Source organism: Marmota monax, unplaced genomic scaffold (genome assembly GCF_021218885.2).
Source record: "Marmota monax isolate L192 unplaced genomic scaffold, Marmota_monax_Labrador192_F-V1.1 WCK01_AAM20220418_F8-fsc00006, whole genome shotgun sequence".
Lineage (NCBI taxonomy): Eukaryota > Metazoa > Chordata > Mammalia > Rodentia > Sciuridae > Marmota > Marmota monax.
In genome coordinates, this window is record NW_026693712.1 from 16,643,711 (window position 1) to 16,668,346 (window position 24,636).

Below are 24,636 nucleotides of genomic sequence, written 5' to 3' on the forward strand. Positions count from 1 at the left end.
GAGAAGGATATTGAATATTGAAACTCTAGTTAGCTTGTTATTTTGGCTGAGAGAAGGATGTAGTCACAAAAGAAAGCAGGATGTTTGGAGACACGAGAAGTGCATTTTAACATAGTTTTCAGATTACTATATAATGACATCATGGTATTCAATAAACATTCAATTTTTAGTCCTTAACATTATCAAGGCCTCAAAAACTAGAAAGAACTGGTCTGCTTTCTCTAAAAACCTTTGAGGGTAGGGGTTTCTCTCTTCTGTTCTAACAAAAGAACAGAATGAAGTAACAATTCATTCTACCTTTAACCCTGTCAGGAATGACTAAAACTTAGAACAGAATTCACATGCTCAAGTAATCTTCCTAACACACCTGAGCTACTGTTTACCCAGACAATTCTGTCAATCTCACTTCCATTGAGGATGTTGATGATATCATGCTATATTTAAACAGACCAAGGCAAAATTTTAAAAACACACTGTAAACTCACAATTTCCATAAATACTTTTTAAAAATAAATTTTATAAAAAGCCAAAGTATTCTGGGGGTTTCTCTGAAAATAATAAATATATGTAATCCTGAAATATTTTAGGAAAGTTATATGATTGAAATATAGGCTATCAGAATAAAGTCAATAGTGCGCCTCTCACCTTTTTTGGTGGTATTGGGGTTTGAACTCAGGGCCTTGCTTATACTGGGCAAGCACTCTACCATTGAGCAATATCCCCATCCTGTTTATATATTTTGTTAAATGCCTGTTTTAATTTAATACTTTGAGGCAATTCCATACTGGCATAGCAAATTGTTCTGATTCTCATGGAAATAACTTGGGAAAAACTACCAGTTACTCCCTATTTTAATGCTAAAAGACAAAACACTAAAGAGATAACATTGATTAATTTAATAAACATTTATTGAGAAACCACTTCTAGTACCCAGAACCAAGTGACAACTTAATGGGATCAACTGACAATTGGATGGGCTCATACACAGGCCTTTAGTTTACCTTTCTCTCTCCATGTTACTATAAAAGCCACAGGAACTCCACCCCAGGCGCTTTTTAAAATATTTTGCTTAGATTATTGGATACATCTTTAAAAGGCTGTCCAAATGCAGACAAGGTACAATACTGGAGGAAATTAACATAGCTTTTAAAAACCATCAACATTTTTCCAAACTCCAAATTCAGTTAATATTCAGTCAACCAATGATACTGACTACAAGAGCAACTGTTATTTAGATTAAGAGACATAAAAGATTTGAAGATCTCAGAATATACAGAGACATCAGAGACAAGGAATTATAAGGAACTATAAAAACCAAGAAGAAAAAAGAAAATTGGCAGACTGTTACCAAATGGAGGCTTTTGTAACAAGGCCAGACTCATTACAAACCAAAGTGATTTCTGTTTTATCCATTTTGATTAATGATGAAAACTAATGAAACAATGCCTCTTAGGTCAAAACACTAGTTTGCAAGAACATTATGATAGAGTACAGGCAACATTTGTTAGTTCATGCTACTTCATCAATAGCCTCAACTGTTAAACCACTTTAACTCATGCAAAGATAAAGCCTGACACTCAACAATCATTTAAAATCCCTAAGAGGCTGGGAGCAGTGGCTCATGCCTATAATCCAGCTACTGGGAAGGCCAAGGCAAGAGGATCACAAGCTCAAGGCAGTTTGGGCAATTTAGTGAGACCCTGTCTTAAAAAATTAATAAAGTGTTGGGGCTGTGGCTCAGTGGTAGAATACCTACCTTCCTAGCAAGTTCAAGTACTTAAATTTATCCCCAACACCACACACCAAAATAAACAAAAACATCCCCAAAGAGGACCTAGATAGGTTACCATAGGTAATCTCAATGACCGTACAAACTCCAAATGAAAGATTCTTCTAAAAGGCACTGCTGTCTAAGACCCAGAGGCATGTTCACATCCACTTGACTAGCAGTATCACATAAACACTGGTGGACTACATGAGCTGAAGGACAAACAGATCTTGAAGACTGTGGATATCATTATACTAAATTATGATCTGACCACTTTGGAAACAAAAGGGATCCAAAAGCCTATATATCATTTAACTGAAGAAGGAAGACAACCAAACCAGTTCTTACGTATGTTTGTGAATTTTTAAAAATAGAAAATCCACTGTAAACACCATTGGTACTGTCTTGCCACTCAAAACAAGAGTCCATTAAATCAAACTTTACCTTGAGAAGAAATTCCTTTAATAAAATGAGAGGTATTAAAGGAACTGGAAGAGGTGAAGTGTGTGCTATCATATAGAAAAAATTAAAATATTTGTTCCCTCAGGTATAGCTTACCAAGATAAAGGAATCACTTACAAAAGGGCCCTAGCTCATTAATGCCAGGGCTTAAAGACAATTTTCCTTCTATTTCAAAAGACTTCTAAATACATTATACTTCATATGTACAAGTGCTTTTGGTACAACACAAACAGTGTTAGATATAATCAACTAAGTTACTACCTTATAGTTACTGTAGCGTATGCCTCATTTACCTGGCAGCATCAGAGAAGGTAGTGGTCCATAAAAATGTACTTTTCAGTGAACATAGTACATTTATTTTTTATTTTTTAAACAGTGCTAGGGATCAAACTCAGGGAGGTCTCTGCATCCTAGGTAAGAGCTCTACCACTGAGCTACATCCCCAGCCCTGAACAGAGTAAATAAGTGTGAGTAATTTTTATTTTTTACCATATCAAGTACAGATGTTTTTAAAAGGTATGCTTCTTTTTGAACAACAATAAGGAACATTTGCTTCCTCTCAGTCACACAGTAGATGACACTGTGTCCACCTTTAGCAGTTTCTTCTGGTTTTTGTTATCAAGTGGGAAACCAGTTAAACTGAGGTAATTAATGTACCTTCCCTGCCGGCCTTCCAGAGCCTCCATGGGCTCTAATGGGGTACTTGACAGGACTACATGAGTGTCAATAGGCTTTTGTAACATCTGCTTTGGTCTCTGGGGGATCATTTCCAGGTTGGTTTTTTATTTTGGGTAGCCAAAACTGAAAAGTCACTACTCTACTCTCCTCTAGTAAAATGCTGAATCTTAATACAGTGTGGAAGGTGTGTTACTTTTCTGCTATGATTATTTTTAAAATTTTAAATTTCCTTTCTGTGGTCTTTCTGACAAAAAGAAAGCCTATAGTTAGCTTTTTTTTTTTTTCTTTTTTCTTGAGGGGTGGGGATACCAGGGATTGAAGCTAGAGGTGCTTAACCACTGAGCCACATCCCCAGCCCTTTATATTTTGAGACAGGTTCTCACTAAATTGCTTAGAGCCTCACTAAATGGCTGAAGCTGTCTTTGAACTTGTGATCCTCCTATCTCAGCTTCCCCAATCACTGGGATTATAGCATGTGCCACAGCGCCTGGCTATAGTTAGCTTTTTTTTTCCATTTACACATTTTATTTGGAAATGTTTACACAAGTACAGAGAAACTAAATTTTTGAGATAGTGGATGCTATTAGATTATCAGTTTATTATAAAAGAGACATGGAAATTATTTACATGATGAAAGATTTCAGAGCTTGAGTGGAGTGGGCAGCTTCATAGGACGCCATTTCAACAGAGATTCGTTTCAGTCTACCTACTTTCCAAGAATGTCTCCATCTCTAAATAAGAAATAATCCTTGTCATCTAGAATTACTTTGGTGCCTCCATACTTTGGGAGAACTTTACCTCCAACCTTCATGCTAACTGGCTGAATCTCTCTACTCTTTCCTTTAGAGCCTGATCCCACAGCTACTACTGGTGCTTGCAAAACTTTTCCTTGAAATTTTTCTGGAAGCATAATGCCTTCTTTGGTTACAGTTTCAGCTGCACTCCTTTCAACCAATACTCTGTCAAAAAGTGGAAGAAACTTTCTAAATACTTGTCCAGCCATGACTCTGCACCATCGCAGCTCGGACTTCACTCTTGGTTAGCTTTTAACAAGTGATAGTACCATCAAAGAAAGCAGGAGTCAATAAAAGAAAAGCTTTTTCACTTGATGGGTTTCCAGTACATCTTCTAACTAAATTTACTCTGAACTAGAGAAAGAAAGCTATACGCATTTGGATCTGAATGGAAAGTTCTTATCCATCCCCTTCAATGGACAAAGGACATTCAATCCCATGGTATGTTATGGCTTTTCAGGCTCCCTCTGGAGATCCTGAGAATTAATAAGAATATCATTAGAATTCTAAACGCTACTTTAAGTCCCCAAAACTCTTACTTTGAAGTTTTGAATCCTCTAAGTATGTTAAGAATGATTTTCAAATCAACTAGGATGTCAATGCTGGGCAGAAAAAGTAAACAAATGCTATCATGCCCTCTACTGGGGGATATGAATTTACTATACATAAATTTTTTTTCTTGCAGTGCTAGGCATTGAACTCAGGGCCTTGTATATGCTAGGCAAGTATGCTGTACCACTGACCTATTTCCCCAGAGCTGAAGCACTGTCAACAGTCCTGATTTCAAATAAGCTCCTCAACAGTTCTCACAGCATTATTATCAAGGACTGCCTGCTTCATATCATAACCCTAAAGACTTTTATTTTTATTCATTCATTCATTTATTATTTAATTATTTATTTTATAGCCCCAAGGGGCTATATCCCCAGCTCTTTTTTTAATGGTGCTGGGGACTGAACCCAGGGCCTTGTGCATGTGAGGCAAGCACTCTACCAACTGAGCTATATCCTCAGCCCCTCCCCAGCTCTTTTTACTTTTTAAAATTTTGAGATAGGGCCTCACTAAATTTCTGAGGCTGACCTCAAACTTGCTATCCTCCCATCTTAACTTCCTCAGCCTCTGGAGTTGCTGGGATTACAGATGTGTTCACCATGCCTAGCTAGATGTATTGTTTTAAATTTAGAACACTCATAAAACATTTCAAATTTTTAGAAAATAAAAAAATTTTCATTAAAGTCCCTAACAATCTAGGAAATCTGACTATTTCAGGCTTTCTATGCTATTTGTTATAGATAAAAAGCAAGATTAAATGCATGCCCCTATTAAAGATTCAAATTTTTATCCAGCTGATAAAACGTAGAGAACAGAGAACGTAGAGAACAGAGGGGTGATGTCAGTCCACTGAGAAATTCACTGCTGCCTACAGAATTCATTATTTAAAAGAAGAGAGAAATCTATCCCCTCTGGATCTTTTGCACAGCAATGTTTTAGGGGAAATTTGTGGTGATTTCAGCCCTGTTTGTAAAGAACCCTGTAAATGCATTAACTTTTGATCTTTGCTATGTGAGAATTAACCCCAAGGCTAACTGAATATTATAATCAGATATGCAGATGAAAGATGACAACAGTAATTGAATAAAACAGCACAGAACATCTGATAGGCCTCTTAAAGTTAGAATGTCCTAGACACAAAGACACACCACAGGCCTTAGGGCCCAAGCCAGTGTTAATCCATGTCCAGATTTTGTGACCATAATCAAATTCATAACATGCTACACATTTTTAAACATGTAATATTAAGATTGTCCCTTTAAAAAAAAATAAACACAAAGTACATAATCCCTTGGAGAAATAACTTTAACACAGTTTAAGCCATCTGTTACTTACGTACGTATATTTAATTCTACATGTAAAATGTTTAATACAGTATCTGACACATGGAAAACTTTATAATGGTAAGATTATATCACGCTTGAAAAAAATTTTTGTTATATTCAAGAAGGTATAATCATATTATTCTCTTGCTTAAAAGCTTTTAACACTGCCTCATAACCTGGCAAATTAAATACAGTACTTAATTTTCTTGAAGCTTACACCATATACCTGAGACCACCATAAGCCTTTAAAACTGAGAAACCCACTCTTAGTACATCATTACCTACATAAACTATGATACCAGACAGCAAATACAAACTCATGTTCTCATGGGCTTAGCTTGCACCCAGTCAACATGTCAGTAGGTTAAAGGGCAGCTCTATGAACTTGATGCTTCCCTTTGTGCATGTGAGGCAAGCACTCTACCAACTGAACTATATCAGTTGAAAATGGGCTTAATACTCAAGATCGTTAAGAACACTGATTGAACCTGTTTTCTAGTCTCAACTCTTTATACTCCTTTATGTTCCCATTGAGCTGCTATCATTTGTATTTCCTTGCCTCTATTTCTTTTCTTTTTTTTGGCGGGGGTGTGTGGCACTGGGGATTGAACTCAGGGGCACTGGATCACTGAGCCACATCCCCAGCCCTGTTGTGTATTTTATTTAGAGACAGGGTCTCACTGAGTTGCTTAGTGCCTTGCTTTTTCACGGAGACTGGCTTTGAATTCTCGATCCTCCTGCCTCAGCCTCCCAAGCCTCTGGGTCCCTGCCTCTATTTCTGCTCTGTACTCTGCCTTAAGTGACTCTGAAATTCGTTCCCACGCTATCCAAATTTCCACTTGCTAAAACTCTGTCATTTAACATTTGTCACTACTGCTACACACATGTTGTTGTAAACCTTGTGTACTGACCTCTGAGTGGTACTCAACATTCCTCTCTTATCATCCACACAGCTCCCAAAAAACCCAAGGAATAGAGTCACGAGGGCCTAGATTGTCTTACCAGAGAGCTTTATCTGGTATATTCTTTTCCCAAGGTTCCCTATCTCTTCCTTTAGGTAGCTCTGTCTGTCTACCGCTGTAAGATGGAGTCAGCCTCTTGGGAAAACCATGTGTGAATCAAAGAGCTTTGGCAGGGCTTAGTCCTCCTGTTCTAAGCCAGGAGAAAGGTCCTTTCTCCCCTTCCTTCTGTGGGTTTGACTCTCCTCACCACAACAGTGATAATATATGGGTGTGATGCGAAAGAAGGCACCAGGGAAGTTGTAAGATATAAGCCTGTTGGGCATAGTGGCACATGCTTGTAATCCCAACGACTACGGAGGCCGAGGCAGAAAGATCACAAGAACAAAGCCAGCTTCAGCAACTTAATGAGACCCTCAGCAACTTAGAGAGAGCCTGTTTCAAAATTAAAAAAAAAAAAAATTAAAAGGACTGGGGACATAGATCAGTGGTAAAACACCCCTGGGTCTCATCCCCAGTGGGGAGAGAGAGAGAGAGAGAGAGAGAGAGAGAGAGAGAGAGAGAGAGAGAGAGAAAAGCCTTGTTGAGCTTATTAGTAGCCCAGGCAAATGGAATTCCTAAAGTACTCTTATAGTCTCTCCTCCTCCTCTGGCCTTAGGGACTCTACATGATTAGAGAAGAGTGATTAGGCATGAAGGGTTCCTTCTGAATGCTGTCCTCTGGAACTGGAACAACACTAAGAGGATGTGGGATTCAATCAAGCAATGAAGCTTCCTGATGACAGCATTAAGACCATTCCTTCCTTGGTATAATTAAAGCATGAGATGATGTTTTCTCCTATGGCAGTTTGCTCACTTGCCCTTATCAATGTTCTTTTGTAGACCACCCCTTAATAAAGTAGAAACTACAAAAAGACAGGGACTGTGCCTTCCTTACCTTCTATTTACCCCCTACCACCAACACTTACTCTAAAACTGAATAGAAATCTTCAATGTAGCGTGATTACACTGGGATAAGAACACAACCTCCCCAACACCATCCCCACCCCCACCCCACCCCGCCCTCATACCTTTAATAAATAAAGAGAACTCTGGTCCTGGGGAGATTTGAGAAAGTTTCTGGCATCTTCCGGACTTTTGCATAATTGATAAATCCTCTGAGAAACAGGAGAAAGCCTAATTTAAAAAAGAAAAGTCAAGTGAATTTATAATTTCCATGTTAAGTCCCCATCCCAGAAATATCCCTCTTGATAGCAATTCTTTGTCATTTTTCTGCTAAAGGATATTAAAGCATGAGCAATTTCCAGAATCTCCAAAAGATTTTTTTATACCAAATTATCCATTCATCAATGAGAAGGCATAATCTCATGAGCCAAGAGTCTATTTTGCATATTGAGAATCTAATAGGTCTAAAAAGGAAAAAGAAAAGATGAGGCCAGACATTTATATTTGAAGGCCTCACTATCTACTGAGTTTAAAAAAAAAAAAAAGAAAGAAAGAAATCCAAGATAATAAGTTCCAAAACAGGGAGAAGTTAGAACAGAGTTTTTCTCAGGTAAAAAATATTCTAAACTTTCTTGAGATTTTTTTGTTGTTGATGACAGTACATAAAGCTGTCCACTAGATGTCAGGATGCCTCCACCTATTACAGCATTTCTCATATTCTCTGCTATTAAGCTCTTCTTTCTCTACTCTCATTAATGCTGTTTTTGTTTGTTTGTTTGTTTGTTTTTATGACTATACCAGAGTCTACTCATTTACAGAAGTCTGCACTTCTTGAAATGGTTTGTGGGGAGGTGATGCTACCCCTCCAATGGAAACCATACACTCCTGACTCTCCTTCAGAGATGGTCCCTGAGTTTTGAGTACATTTTAAACACTGCTATTGAAAGATACATAAAGTTTACTGTATACAGTAAGCTGGGCTCCAGTTTACTTACTGACTTGTACAACCATAACCACAATCTAATTTTAAAACATGTTTCTTACTCCCCCAAACCCTGTGCCCATTAGCAGTCACTACCCTTTCACCTGTTCCCTCCTCCCTCTTTTTTATTAGTCCATCACTTTCTTTTGGACACATGTTTAAGTATACTCAGAGGTGGAAAACTTTGTACTCAGGAGAAATGATTTGGGCAATAAGCAAGAGTTGTAGTGGCTGGGCTCAGTGAATACGATTCTGTTTGGCATCAAAAGCACACAGTAGGGTTGGAGTTGTGGCTCAGTGGTAGAGCACTTGCCTAGCATGTATGAGGTACTAGGTTTGATTCTCAGCACTGCATATAAATGAATAAAGGTCCAACATCTAAAAAAATTTTTTTTAAAAAAACAAGCACACAACAGTAAATTAAGGGTTACCCTTCCAAATGCTGGGATGGGCGAGGGGGGAGGCAGAGTCCTTCTAAAAGGGAGAGCATGTGACGTGTGTATGGAAGGGATAGCTACAAATCAGCTCAGATCCAACCAAAGGGTGCTGTGTGGGATGAGAATATAGACCAGTTTTGCTGGATACTCCAACTTTTAAGAAAAGTAAAACAAAACAAACAAAAAACTCATGGATGATTTCTATGAAAAATTTTGATTTTTAAATGTTGACAACTACAAGGAAAAAAAAACAAACTGTGGTATAGCTGGACATAGTAACATAATCCCAGCAACTCAGGAGGCTGAGGCAGAAAGACTGCAAGTTCAAGGCCAGCCTGAGTAGCTCAGTAAGTCCCTGTCTCAAAATAAAAAAAATTTAAAAAGAGCTGGGGATATATCTCAGTGGTAGAGTGCCCCCTGGGTTTATTTCCCAGTATTGCAAAAATAAACAAACAAAACAAAGAGTTGAAACAAACCACAACCACAGGCTAGATGTAGTTCATGAGCTTCCAGTCTGAGACCCATGCCAAATCCCTTGCAGAAGAAACTCCATAAAACAAGTTCTTCTCGATAAAAGTTCCAAAAATGACCAAAACATTGGGTGCAAAAGCATATAAGTATAACCAATGTCTTAATATGTTTTGCATATAAGAAAACAGTACACAGCAGGAATGATCAATGATAAAGTATCATAAATCCATCTTCCATGAAACTTTTATATAAAAAGAAAATCTATCCATTAAATTTCTTTAAATAATTTATGCTGCAATCAACGAGTCTGCACACATACTTAAAAACTCTGCTTTGGTTCATTCAGGATTCGATTTAACCTTAGGCTTAGTCAGGCTTTCTTTTGAAAATACAATTTAGAGAATAAGCAAATCAAAGAATTATTCTCCCTAAGTTATTGTCTTATTGGTAATTTTTATTATTAAACTTCTCAGTAATCAATGGAGGGGGAAAAAAAATCACTTTCTCTCTCTTCAATTACTGGAATTCCAATGACCAACAGCACAGTGAATGATGCTGCTTGCAGAAAAGGACAGGGAATAAAGTGATAAATGACTTGTATTTTCTATGTAAAATTTAGGGTCAGCAACACATGACTCTGTCAAACTAAGCAAAGCACGTCCTGAATCTATTAAACCTATTAAGCACCTATTGGGTATAGTCACTAGGTTGTGCCAGGTCCATGAGCAGAATACCACCAAGAATCTTTAATACAGAGGCAACAAGAGAGCCCAAACCTGGAGGTAGGAGAAAATGGTGTCACCAATGGGGAACGTGGCAATCACATCAAACAGCTGCAAACAGCCCAGCTCTTGCTTCTAAGATGTAACAACAGTTATGATGGCCTCTCTTACTGTATCACATACATTTTATTTATGAATAATGAAGAAGCCACATTAAAACAATTCACCCAGTGGGCTTGTCTATTTGTTTGCTTAGTCTTTTTTTTTTTTTACTTCTAAAGGAAATATTTAGAGTAAAAAAATAAAATCTTAAAACTGATAATCTGGGCTGAGGATGTAGCTCCATGGGTGCAGTGCTTGCCTTACATGCACAAGGCCCTGGGTTTAATCCCTAGCACTATACACATAAAACACACACACACACACACACACACACATACCACCACCACCAACAACAAAAACTCATAGTCTGTACTACCTGGATTTTTTTTTTAAAGTTTCCTCCCCACTATAAAATAATTCTTAAATGGTAAACTAAAGAATTCTAGAAAACCAATAACAGTCATTTCAGAAGTTATGTCTAATAAGGCTATCCATTTCTGTTGTCTACTGAGATCTAACCAAAAATGAACTACATACACTCAGGAGTTTAATACACGGCTGAGTTTGTGAACACTTTGTGGCAATAACAGGGAGGAAACTCCACAGATTATCCAGTCTTCTCATGAATAATGCCCTACTGATCAAATGGGGAAGAAGTATCCATAAATGGGTTAAGAAAAACCACTACAGACTCATCATTAACATGCACATTACTCTGATGGTGACAACAGCCTAATCTTTAAGAAAGAAACATTTTTAAAATTATACTTTTAATGGATAATTATTATATTGCTATGTAATAAGTGAGATGATGGTTTACTAAAAGTAATTTTACTTTTAAAATTTAACATAAATTTTTCTCTCCTTTTCTTATATTAGAAGTGCTTACCTAAAACCAGGAACACCCACCAGAGCCAGTACTGACCATCAAAGTATCCAGGGAAATAGGTGGAAAACTAAAAAATAAGGAAAACACTTTATATCAGCTTAACAAATACAATTTTACCCAGTAATTTAATGGCGCATAATATACAAGGCATTTGTTAAACCACTGCTGACATTTAGCCCTTATAAAAGTTTAGAAAGTGCAAGTTGAGGGGATGTAGCTCAGTTGGTAGAGTGTTTGCCTTGCGTGCACAAAGCCCTGGGTTCAATCCCTAGCACTCCCCCACAAAAAAAAAGGCAAGTTGAAGTATGTTAATGTGTTACTGATTTGAAATGATCTGATAAATGTAAATCTATTTCCTTTCATGAAAAGCAGTCCTTTTATAGCTTTAGTTTTATGGCCTCCTTGTTTTTGTTTTTTGTTTCGTATTATTATGGGGCAGGATGTGCAATGACCAAACAGACTTCATTTGATCCTGAGACTCCATATCATGTAAGAAATGCTTCTCCTGTGGGAAAGCCCCACCTCTGTACCCATTAATAGTTACCTAGCAATTCTTATACAATATAAAATTGTTTTCTTTGCTTTCCATCTTTCTTGGGCAATGTCCCTTGTCAGAGATTGATTGTCTAGATGTTAGTAACCATTCTCTTACACTCAATTAAGGTCATTTTGACCCACTTCCTTTCTGCTTGCTTGCTGCTATGCCAATCTGGAAAGTCCTGTGGGAAATACCAATGTACCCATTGCATTGTCTCGTTAACTGCCCAATTCAGCTTCTGTACTTGCTTGCTTACATTGGCTAAACCTCCAAACATCCCTTTTGTGGTTTTTTGGCTTAAATATGAGGCCAGCTGAAGGTGGGCACGTTACTCTGACCATCTTCCTTTTAGAGAGTAGAGTGTCTGCCACTGGCCAGCAATAAAAGCTTAACTGGAATGGCAATGTGTGGTCTGAGAGTTATTTGAGGGTCTTGGTATCAGTTTAACAGTACCAGGGATTGAACTCAGGGGCAGTGGACCACTAAGCCACATCCCCAACCCTATTTTGTATTTTATTTAGAGACAGGGTTTCACTGAGTTGCTTAGTGCCTCACTTTCTCTGAGGGGCTGGCTTTGAACTTGCGAACCTCCCAAGCTGCTGGGATTACAGGCGTGCGCCCCTCCGCCCGACCACCTCCCTTGTTTTTAAAGTATATAAAAATTTGATTTTTAAAAAATACTCCCCCCAACACAGTATTTGCCCTTCTTAAAACATGCTTCAATGAGAGTTTTACTTGATTTATGCAGTGCTAAAACTAATTGTTTTCCTAATATTGCCTCTTTTCTACAAGGCCCAGTTTTGTTCCTACTCCTCCAGCCTTGCCTTCACCTTGGTTAATCCTATGCTTTTGCTAGTAACTGGTTTAGAAATGAACACAGGGTGTCATTCTGGCCAACAGAAATTCAGGATTTCTGAAAACGCTTACTTGCTCTTACAGAAGAATGGGGAAAAAACTACCAACAACAAGAAATACAGATAGGCCAACAAGTTTTTCAACTTAAAAATTTTCAATTTTAAGATGTGTGAAAGCAATAAGAATTCAGTAGAAACCATACTTCAAAGTACTGCTCTTTTCCTGCACTAGTCACATGCAACGTTCTCTGTTGGGCAGCAGCAGTGAACCACAGCTCTCAGTCAGCCATGTAATCATGAGGGGAAACTGGCACTCTACTGTATACTCTGATGCTACTCTACATTTGGTAGGTTAGGTGTTATCAAATGCATTTTTTTACTTAATAATATTTTCAACTTACAAAATAAGTTTATCAGGACATGACTCCATTACAAATGGAGAAACCACCTGTAACTCCCTTTCTCCTGCTGAGTGCCGTTGTGTTTCAATGTAGTATCTGAAACTGCCATCTTTAGTGAGAATGATAGCAACATGCTAAATATCAGCTCTCCCTCATGATGTTCATGAACTACTGATTTAACTAACCTCCATGTCAGGACTCATTTTCATGGAAAATAAACTTTCTCCATTGTTTTTCTGATTTTCTAAGCCACTTGGAGCTGGGTTTTCAGTTATTCACATTCAAAAAGCATCCTAACTGATTTAAGCTGATCATTTGAATCAGTTAAAAATCAGTCAAAAATTTAGTTTCAAAGAAAGATTAGTAACTAATTCTATTTGTTTTGTTTGGAGGTTTTGATATCAAAGAATTTACTGTAGTTTGAGAATTCATATATAGCAATCCCCCACCCGTCCATACAGAATGACTTTCAAGACCCCCCAGTGGATGCTTGAAACTGCAGATAGTGCCAAACCCTACGTATAAAATGTTTTTTTTTCCTATACATACCTACCTCCAATAAGGTTTAATTTATAAATTAGGCACAGGAAGAGATTAACAATAACTAATATTAAAACAATTTTAATATACTGTGAAAAAAAGTTATGTGAGCTTGGTTTTGCTCTCAAAATATCATATTGTATTATAAATCTTAGAAACTTCAGTAAATAGCTAGGTGTGGAGGTATACTCCTGTAATCCCAGAGAGACAGGAAGATTGCAAGTCTGAGGCCAGGCTGGGCATCTTAGTGAGATCCTGTCTCAAAAATAAAATAAAAAAGTGTTGGGGATGTAGCTCAGTGGTAGAGAACTTGCCTAACATTAAAAGGCCCTGGGTTCAATCCTCAGTACTGCCAAAAAGAAAGGAAGAAAAAGGAAGAGGAGGAAGAGGAAGAAGGGAGGAAGGGAGAAAGGAAGAGGAACCCCAGTCTATGATTCTTGCCCATTTATTATCAAGAACTGACCTTTTCACAAAAAGAAAGCACTTTATGGCTTCTTTTTGACATATCCAAATTATGAATTATACTTTGGGGCCATTATTAAGTAAAATAAGGATGACCTGGACCCAAGGGTTTTGATAACCTGATAATCTGATAACTGAGATGGCTACTAAGTGACTACAGTGGAAAGTTTATTCCACATGAGTACACCAGCAGAACAATCCTTCAGGTCTTCAGTAGGATGTTTCATTTCATCACACTGTTCAGGATGGTATGCAATTCAGAATGAACAAATTGTTTATTTCTAAAATTTTCCATTTAATATTTTCAGACTTGGATTGATCACAGGGAACTGAAACCATGGAAAGCAAAACTGAAAATAAGGGAGGCCTATGATATAGTATTTTACTTATTAATAAAGTATAACAAGATTTAGAGAAGGAATGAAAACTTCTTTGTGGCCTAACTAAGTTCTTAACTTAAAGCCGAAGTTTTAGATGAATGTACATTAGCTGCCTAGGGGGAAAGCTCCTGTTTTTTATCAGATTCTTAAAGGATTCTGGAAACCTAAAAATGCTAAAAGTGTTCCAGAATAAATAAAATGGAACTACTTTGAAGAACTGAGTATTTAAGTATGCCAACTTACAATGAGTAAATTGATTTGCTCTATAAGGAAGACAACAACAATAATAAACTTAACGGAAATCAGAGAATATTTTAAAAGTTGGGATGTTTTATAACTTTAAATAACTTCGTATGATTTTAACTGGCAACTCCCAAATCACTGAAGGAACACACATCTCTCTAATTTGATCCCTAATGGAACAATATTGTTAAATATTGTTGTCTCCACAAATATTTTGGCCTAACCAATCCCAGAAGGAAGGAAAACAAACAGAAGAAGAAGAAATTAAGATTAACAATTCAGAAGAATTAATGAGAGGAATGCCTGTTTTTGATGAAACACCAAAGAAGTGATATCCTTTTTATTATACAAATAACTAATTTTGGATTGTACATACACATTACCTTAAGTATTAAAAACAAGAAGGCAGAGCTACGGTGTAGCTCAGTGGTAAAGTGCTTGCCTAGCATGCATGAAGCCTACATTCAATCTTCAGCACCATGAAAAATAAATAAATAAAAACAAAGAAAGCAGCTGGTGAACAACCGGTAGAATAAACCAATATTCATTAGATTTAACTACAAAAATTGGATGCAGGAACCACTTGCAACTGATTTTGGTTCAACTACATTATAAAACCAGAAACAAAGATTAGTATAATTTTAAATGTTGAGATAACTTCGAAAATGCAAATGAAAAAAGTCAAACATTCAAAATAATTCTGATTATTGTCTCTCTGGAGGATCTATCTTTCCTGTTGTACAACTTACCCTGACAATCAGGATCCACTTAATTAGAGAGAGACCAAATCCTGAGATGGCCCCATACCTTCCTGCAGCTGAGGTGGTCAGGCAAAAAGACAGGAAAAACCCAATCCAGTTGAAGAGGAATGCCACTGAAAAAGGAGAAGGGGAAAAAAAAATGCCAACCAGGTCTTATTGGAGAAGAAGCAGGAATGCCCTTTACATCTGCCTCTGCTTTGGTGACTTTCCCAAGGATAAAAGACAGCCTGGCCTTCACAACCCTTACCCCACCTCTCCCAAACAACCATCCTCTTGTCTTCTCCTAAAAGCAATAAAAAAAAATCCTCTTTGAATATCATTTTATACTATTATGTTTATTTCTATTCATGCCCAAAATGCCTTAACAGTCACCAAAACTGCATACGCACGACCTGTGCTCTTCACTGTATGTTATATACTTCAGCAAATAAAATAAATGCTTGGGGCTGGGGTGGTGGCTCAGTGGTAGAGTGCTCGCCTAGTATGCATGAGGCACTGGGTTCGATCCTCGGCACCATATAAAAACAAACTAATGTATCCACCTAAAAATCTAAAGATACATAAATAAATATTTAAATAAATAAATAAATACCTTGGCCATTAAATTGGTGCCCCCAAATAATCTGATTCATGTTACTCATCCTGCTGTGAATTCTAACAGTTTATATAACATTACCTCTAAAAACATTGCATTTTCTTTGTTTTTAATAGAGAGAGGAAAAAAAATAGTTGCTCATTCTAAATGAGACTCATGAAAAGATAAATGAACAATAATATCAAAGGGAAAAAATCAGGTTGATTTTGACTTATCAAAAAATAGACGCTTATAGAAGACAATTTATCAGACAAGGGCATTTAATTCCTACTCTACAGATTAGGTGTGAGTAGGAATAATGTAAAGAGACTCTGTGGACTTGGAAAATGAAGCTTAGCTCATGTAAAAATGCAGCCCTCCCATAACTGCTTTAATTATATTTTCTACATATTAATCCAAAGCACCCTGGTTTGTAAGAAGTGACTCTGCTGTGTGTATATACTTACTGAAAAAAGTTAACATGAAAATCCCATCATTTCCTATCCTCAGCTGGTCAGCATCATCAAAATCATCCCGGCCCACAAAATCTTCATCCTAATTGAAAAGAAAAAGGTAAATGAATAATTTCATTTTGCATCATAAAGTAAAAGATATAATTAGAGTTGAAATAAATCTTTTTTTTAATCTCCATGGTTTTCTAAATAAATTTTTCATTTTATAACCCAAATTCTTGCCTGCCTGCTAAGGACACACTATATCACTTAGCTGCACACCCAGCCCCAGTGGAAAGTCTTTTAACAATATATTTTAATAATTTAAAAGTTCAAAATGAGAAATTATATCCCATCTAATTCAAATGTAAAAAATAATAATAATAATAATAATTTAAAAGTTCACAGGCAGGCGCAGTGATGCCTACCTGTAATCCCAGCAATTTGGAAGGCTGAGAAAGAAGGTTTGAAAGTTCAAGGTCAGCCTCAGCAATTTAATAAGACCCTCACCAACTTAATGCAACCCTGTCTCAAAAAATATAAAAGGCTGGGAATGTAGTTCAGTGGTAAAGTGGGAAAAAATATTTTTTAAAGTTCACAAAGAACTATTTTCTTTTTCAAAATTATCTTAAAAAATTGTTTACACATTTGACTTAAATTCTAGAAAATCAGTAATCAAGGGCCTGTTTAGGGCCTATAATATAATAGTAATCTAGGACCGTACTAAGGGGATAGGAGGAAGACAGCATGATACATGAAGAGTCTCTAGAGCTGCCCACTGCTCAACTTGTCCATAAGCATTTGTTTGTGTTGGTATATAAGTCTGAAACAAATTCACCTACAGTCTTACTTGCATACAGGATCTTTTCTATTCTAACTTGAAAACACAATATTGCAGATTTAAAAGGAACATGATCTTGACCAACACCAACTTATGTGGCTTATCTTTTCAACTGATGTAGGTATGTACTGAGATATTTAAAGGTAATTGAGTATAACTTAAAACTGAAAGTAACAAGCTCTACATAGCTCAAGAAAGACACTAAAATTAAAAAAAAAAAAAATCAAAACTTGTCCTACACAGAAAAGGGTCTGGAGAGGAACATCTATACCAAACTGTTACTGGTGGTTACCCTGGAGAAGGGAACTAAAGAAAGGGAAGTGTCAGTGGCAGCTGTTTTTTCTAACTGAACACACTTCCCCTATCATTTTAAATCTTTATAAGAATGTTTGTTTTACAGTTGTGTTTTGTTTTTTTGGTGGTGCCATGAACTGAACCCAGAGGTACTCTATCACTAAGCTACACCCCCAACCCTTATTAATTTTTTATTTTGAAACAGGGTCTTGCACCTAGTTGCCTAGATTGGCCTTGAATTTGAGATACTCTTGCCTCAGGCTTCCTAGTCACTATGGTTATAGACATGTACCACAATGCCTAGCTTAAAACAAATTTTTCAAAAATATTAAATATCTAAGTTAATATTAGCAGAATAAGATCTTGTCTTTTTTTTTTTTTTTTTTAAAGGAGAGTGGAAGGGTATTGGGAATTAAACCCAGGGGCACTTTACCGCTGAGCTACTTCCTTAGCTCTTTTTATTTTGAAACAGTCTCACAAAGTTACTGAGGGTCAGTAAATTGCTGGGACTGGCCTCAAACTTGCATTCCTCCTGCTCCAGCCTCCAGAGTCACTGGGATTATGCATCATTACACCCAGCTCATCCCCAGCCTTTTAAATTTTATTTTGAGACAGGATCTCACTAAATCCAGGCTGACTTAGAACTCATGATCCTCCTGCCTAAGACTCCTGAGTAGCTGGAATTACAGGTGCGCAAGACTGGCAGAAACAAACTGTTTTTTGCATAGCTGCTCAAAGTTATACACCAAAAATACATGAAGTAACTTATTCTGTATATGCTTTCTAAATGTTCTTCCTGTCCTTGGGATCTTTTCTGTCATGATTTCTCCCATAAATAGTTGCCAGATTAATGTTTCCAAAATATTAGACTATTCCTTCAATACTCCTGATTTGAAAGGACTCCACATGAGCCAGATACAAAATTTAAATGCCTCAGTCTAGCATTCCAAGAATCATACAAATGAGAGCTCTGGTCACATCTTTCTATTTCCCTTTAGAAGGTCCTTGGCTCATGAAAAACCCAATGACTACATCCACAAAACTGCCCCTTATACTGGGTTAAATTTACATCTGCTTTCTGGGCTTTTTCCCTCTGGAATGCTCTTAATTCATCAAAACTCTGGGCTTCCTACAAATCCCATCTTTCGCCATGATAACCTAGTAAAAAGTCAATTCTTGATGCTCATTGCTCATCTCAGAGTAGATATGAATATCTGTGGGCCTTTTAACCTAGCTGGATTTTAAGCTCTGTATCCTAATATATACAAAGCTCTTTACTCATCCACTACAGAATATGTAGCACCTTATACAAAAAAGTGATCTATGCATATCTCCTGAATAAGACAGCATTAAGAAACTCTTAGGCTGGGTATAGAGGTACATGCCTATAATACCAGCTACTAGGAAGAATAAGGCAAGAGGATTCCAAGTTCAAGGACAGCCTGGGAGAGATATCCAGTCTCCAATAAGGGGGTGGGGGTGTAATTCAGTGATAGAGTGCTTTCCTAGCATGTGTGAGGCCCTGGGTTCAATCCCCAATATTATACCCCACCCCCCAAAAAAAGCTCTTAACTATGCATACTTTTCAAATAAAAGAATTCTGAAGTGGACTCCAGATGAGCCAGATACAAATTTTAAATGCCTCAGTCTAGCATTATACCCCCACAAATGGTATTAATCATCTCCAGAGTGCTCTAGTTACCATCTATTCCAACAGGTTTGTAGAGTACACTGAACATACTAGGAAGGACTCTGGAGTCTAGAATATCTAGGGTTGACTTTCACTTCTGCTACTTATTAGCCAAATGACTTCAGGCAAGTTAGTTCATCTCTTTGGACCTAAATTTTTACATCAATACAATGAAGATAATATACTATCTACTTTGAGAGGTTATTTGAGGGTTGAAAACAATATACAAAATATATAAAAGCACCAAGCACAGTACCAAACACATTTTTTGCTTCCAGTAAATACGGCAGGTCAGGACTGTTTTTTGTGTTTAGACAATAAACTCCACAAGGGTTCTTAAGTTTTTCCTTAGCACCAACAAGATCTGAATGCATTTATCATGTAGGATCAGCTTTTACTGGGCTTATAAACTATTTCTTTCAAGCAGTGGTTTTAGGAGCTCCACTCCTTATAGCAGGCACAGCCTATAAACAGCCCACTATCCTAAAGTCAGGGGAACTTCTTTCTCTGCCCCTCCCCCACTACTAGAGATTGAACACACTGGGTGCTCTACCACTGAGCTTCAACCTTCAGCTGTTCCGGGTGTCCACCCCACCCCACCCCTACCCCCAGCCAGAGTTTCGCTAAGTTGTTGAGGCTGGCCTCTAACTTACAGTCCTCCTGCCTCAGCTTCCCAAGTAGCTAGTGTTAAAAGTGTGCACCACTATGCCTAGGGGGACTTTTCTTCTTATTTTACCACTCCCTCCAGTTTCTTGCCAGGCCTAGACCCTGAAACCCTGATTGCCCCAACTTTCCTAATATGAGGCCCAAGGTTCTACATGCATGATCTTGACCTGCATGAATATTTATGAAACTATATGTATACTGCTTACAAAAACATCAAGAGCCAAGAGTACCCTAAAATCTCTGCTGGCTTATCTCATCTCATTCTCATGAATCAACATCAGGCTAGATGAGATCTGAACTCATTATACCCCCACAAATGGTATTATCTGGACTACTAGAGGAAGTTCAATTCTATGAACTTGCACATATTTATTCTTTCTATAGACCTCCCTAGCTACTACCTACCTAACACCAATCTATTAATTGTGCAGAATCAAGGCAGTCGGAGTGTTTCCTAAATCAGCTCCTGCTCCAAGATGTTTCAATCACCCTCAGAGACTTAAGAAAGCTGTGGCAGCAGTTTTAGAGACAGAAAAAATAAGCTGACTTTTGTAGTGATTGATTATCTGCTCATTCATACTTCTATAACTTATTATTTTTCAGGAAGAAATATTTATTATCCCAAAAGAAAACGTACTTGTTTAAAATTAGCTATACTTTTACTAATCAATACTATCCCAAGGAATAACAAAATTGGATAACGAAAATAACAATTCCCATAAAACAGTCCATCATGTGTCAGAATGGCAAACTACACTTACTCTTCCAGGGACCAAAGGGATGGTAGCTTCAGCCTTGGTTCTTTCAGCCTCATCATAACTGGGCAGCGTTGTAGCCACGTTATAAGATGGGGGCTTTGGAAACCCAGATTCATCTTTGTAGTCAAAATAGGCTGCAGGAAAAAAAAAGTCACATTGTCTGATGAGTCGCTGAACTAAAGGAATAAAAGGATTTCCATTAATTGTGGCAAATAAAATCCATTCTTTTCCTAAGATACATATAGAATAACTGAATCAAGAAATACATGTAAGGCTGGGTGGTAGAGCGCTTGACCAGTAAGCCTGAGGCCCTGGGTTCAATCAGTACTGCAAAAAAACAAAACAAAAAAACCCCAAGACTTTTAGAAATGAATGTTAAGAGCTGGGTGCAGCGGTGCACACCTATAATCCCAGCAGCTCAGGAGGCTGGAGGATGGAGGGTTCAAAGCCAGCCTCAGCAACTTAGTGAGGTTCTAAGAAACTTAGCAAGACCCTATCTTTAAATAAAATATAAAAAGGGCTGGGGATATGGCTCAGTGGTAGAGTGCCTCTGGGTTTAATCCCCAGTACCAAAAAAAAAGAATGTAAGAGACTACGGATGATTTTTAAATTTATTCAATTCTCAGTTATTTGAAATCTAGACTCACTTTGGACCCTTATTTCCAAATGCTTTTTTTTTTTTTTTTAAGAGAGAGAGAATTTTTTAATATTTATTTTTTAGTTTTCGGTGGACACAACATCTTTGTTTGTATGAGGTGCTGAGGATCGAACCCCGGCCGCATGCATGCCAGGAGAGCGCACTACCGCTTGAGCCACATCCCTAGCCCCTCCAACTGCTTTTTTTTTTTTTTTTTAATATTTATTTATTTATTTTTTAGTTTCTGGCGGACACAACATCTTTGTTTGTATGTGGTGCTGAGGATCAAACCCGGGCCACACGCATGCCAGGCGAGCGCGCTACCGCTTGAGCCACATCCCCAGCCCCCCCTCCAACTGCTTTTCAAACACTATTTGAGAACGCCATCGTGTAGGTTCTCAAAAGGCACGTAAGTTTAATAGTAGAATAAGGAAAACAGTTCAGCTAAAAATACTTCACATGTGTATATATAAATCTGTATTGTGGTTTCCTCCTATTAACAACGCGTAAATCAACTGGAAAGAAAAAAAAGCCAAAGCTTAAAATTCATTTCTTATTTTGGTACTTTAACTCTTTCACATGATTTTTTACCACATATTATTTCCTTCGGTACGCTTAATTAAGCTAACTAATTCAGTAACAGAACAATTACTTATCTCTATTAAAATTTTCATTTCCTCTTTTTAACACTGCACCTCCATTCTCATTGACCTCTATTATGAAAGATCCAATACAAGCAGAAAATATATAGCTGTAAGTGGATTAAATTTCTACATAATTCTTCCAAAAAATTTAAAAATTTGAAAAAATATTACCATTCATCAAGTTTTAAACATTTTTAATTTAATTATAATTAACTTTCAAAATTTTACTGTAATCTATTACTATAATGGTGAATCAACATAATGCACATCATTAATAAAAAAGGAAAAATATTCTACTATCATGACATAGGCATAAAAGGTATTCGATAAAATTCATCCATAAAACACTTAGTAAAACAAGAAAAAAAAAAAAAAAACTTCATTAATCTGGTCACAAATCTCTACCAAAAAAAAAAAAGTGTGAACATCATAGTTAATGATAAATTATTAAAAGTTTTCTTTCCTAAGATTAGAGAATGAAACAAAATTATGCACTATTACCTCTTCTAACTAAACATTTCTTAAAAGTCCTAGGCTGGTACAATATGACAAGAAAAAGAAAAAAAAAGATTTAAAAATTAAAAAAAAAAAAATCTGTCAATTACAGATGACATTACTGCATATGTAGAATATCCAAAATTATCTATAAACTATTAAAATATGAGAATTTAGCAAAGTCTCTGGATATACAGTTAATATAAAACATGAATCATATTTGTATATACCAGCAACAAATGGAAAATGAAATCATTTACAATAGCACCAATAGATATCAAACACCTAAAAATAAATAGAATAAAAACTTGCAGGACCTTCTACAATGAAACCTACAAAATATGGAAAGAAGTTAAAGGTCTTAATAAATAAATCATGTTCATAAACTCGAAGACAACATTATATATAAAGATGTTAATTCTCTTCAAACTGATCCACAAATACAGTGTAATATGAACTAAAATTCTAGCAGGGCTTTTGTTTTGTCCATTTTATGGAAACTGACAACCTGATTCTAAAATATACATGGAGGCTGGGGATGTGGCTCAAGCAGTAGCATGCTCGCCTGTCATGCGTGGAGTGCTAGATTCGATCCCCAATATCACATAAAAAAAATAAAAAATAAAGATATTGTATCTACCTAAAAAAAAATAAATTGAAAAAAATATATACATGGAAATATAAAAGGTCAAGAATAGTCAAAGCAATTATGAAAAGCTAAAAAACTGAAGGAACCCAGTACAGTGGCTCAAACCTGTAAGCCAAGCTACTCTGGAGGCTGAGGCAGGAGGATCATCAAGTTCGAGGCTGGTCTGGGCAACTTAGCAAACCCGATCTCCAAAGTAAAACATTAAAGGAGTTGGCATTAAATAATAATAATAATAATAATTGAATGGGTGCACAGGGCTGACACTGTGGCTCAGAACACTTGCTAAGCATGCACAAGACCCTGGGTTCAATCCCCAGTAACAAAAAAATAAAAAATAAAAAAAAATTTAAAGCTGAGGGACCCATAATCAGACATCAAATTTATAAAACAGCAGGATACTCAAGGATAAATAAATCAAAGAACACAATAGTGAGGCATAAAGAGATCTACACAAATATGGTCACCTGAATTAGAACAATGGTAATACTACAGAAGAGTGGAGAAAGATGGTCTTTTCAATAACAGTGCTGAAGCCAAATAGATGTCCAAACTAGAACAAAATTAATCTTGCACATTACTTTATACTATATAGAAAAATCAACTGCAGATGGAATGCAGATCTTAATGTGAGAAGCAAAATAATAAAACTTTTAAAAGAAAATGGAGGCTGGTTGTGGTAGCACATGTCTGTAATCCCAGCAACTAAGGAGGCTGAGGCAGGAGGATAGCAAGTTCAAGGCCAGCCTCAGCAACCTAACAAGACCCTGTCTCAAAATAAAAAACAGAAAAGACTAGAGATATAGCTCAGTACCCTGGGCTTAATACCCAGTACCAAAAAAAAAAAAAAAAAAAAAAAGGTCATGAAAATTAAATAGAAACTGCCATGTAATCCAGTTTAAAGAGTTTACTTAAGGAGCTGAGGATGTGGCTCAAGCGGTACCGCGCTCGCCTGGCATGCGTGCGGCCCGGGTTCAATCCTCAACAACACATACAAACAAAGATGTTGTGTCCGCCGAAAACTAAAAAATAAATATTATTAAAAAAAGAGTTTACTTAAAAAAAAAAAGCTCACTTTGTTCCACATTAAAATAACTATTCATGTACATACACACATAACAAAATATAAAAAAACACATGTATGTACATCATTTATTATAAATACTCCATATATAATTTATTTTTCTTCTAACCTAGTTATATGAAGATATTACAAAAACCTATACTTTAATCTGCTGGCATAGTCATTTTTTTAAAATGTCATTTTTTAAAAAATATACTACAAAATAAAGTAACAATAGGTTAAGTGAGTATACCTAATAATGACTTGTGCTTTTTCCCCCATCAACACGTACATATGCCCTCCAGTCTTTAATCATTTTTTCATAAATGGACTAATAGGTATGAATAGTTAACATTCATCTCAAAAAAAAAGAAAGGCCCCTTCAACAAGGAGAGAAAGGTTATGTTAAAGGTCTCCTTTTTTCAAAAAGGAAAACTCTTGCTCAAATCATTAAAAAATTGATATTCTTGTATAATTCACAATCTACAAATAAACACATTTTCTTGACACTTCATTTAATAGGAACTAAAAAGATCTAGAGATGTAGGAAGTAAGTTCCTCCCTCCCTGCTTCCTTCCTTCTCTTTATTTTCAAGGCCTGAATATTAAGCTA

General features: G+C 36.6%; 2 protein-coding genes and 1 non-coding gene across 3 annotated transcripts in view; 1 reads left to right on the forward strand and 2 right to left on the reverse strand.

Annotated features, from left to right (window-relative positions):
• LOC131424768 (10 kDa heat shock protein, mitochondrial-like) lies at window positions 1-7,568 on the reverse strand. The gene has a single exon (XM_058584262.1). The coding sequence runs from the start codon at window positions 3,909-3,911 to the stop codon at window positions 3,615-3,617; it is 297 nt and encodes a 98-aa protein (XP_058440245.1). The 5' UTR covers window positions 3,912-7,568; the 3' UTR covers window positions 1-3,614.
• Ndfip1 (Nedd4 family interacting protein 1) overlaps window positions 1-24,636 on the reverse strand; it is a 51,842-nt gene that overhangs the window by 991 nt on the left and 26,215 nt on the right. Inside the window, exons 3-7 of the mRNA XM_046460166.2 lie at window positions 20,543-20,673; window positions 16,306-16,393; window positions 15,253-15,377; window positions 11,086-11,152; window positions 7,608-7,713 (exon numbers count right to left, since the gene is read on the reverse strand). Of these exons, the coding sequence (XP_046316122.1) occupies window positions 7,610-7,713; window positions 11,086-11,152; window positions 15,253-15,377; window positions 16,306-16,393; window positions 20,543-20,673 (515 nt within the window). The 3' untranslated portion in view covers window positions 7,608-7,609. The remainder of the gene's footprint in view (window positions 1-7,607; window positions 7,714-11,085; window positions 11,153-15,252; window positions 15,378-16,305; window positions 16,394-20,542; window positions 20,674-24,636) is intronic.
• Trnaa-ugc (transfer RNA alanine (anticodon UGC)) lies at window positions 11,293-11,365 on the forward strand. Its single transcript has one exon. It is a non-coding gene; the product is annotated as a tRNA-Ala (tRNA).

Bases quoted from the DNA above. Each gene is read 5' to 3' on its own strand.
- LOC131424768 (XM_058584262.1), bottom strand. From the start codon at position 3,911: ATGGCTGGACAAGTATTTAGAAAGTTTCTTCCACTTTTTGACAGAGTA.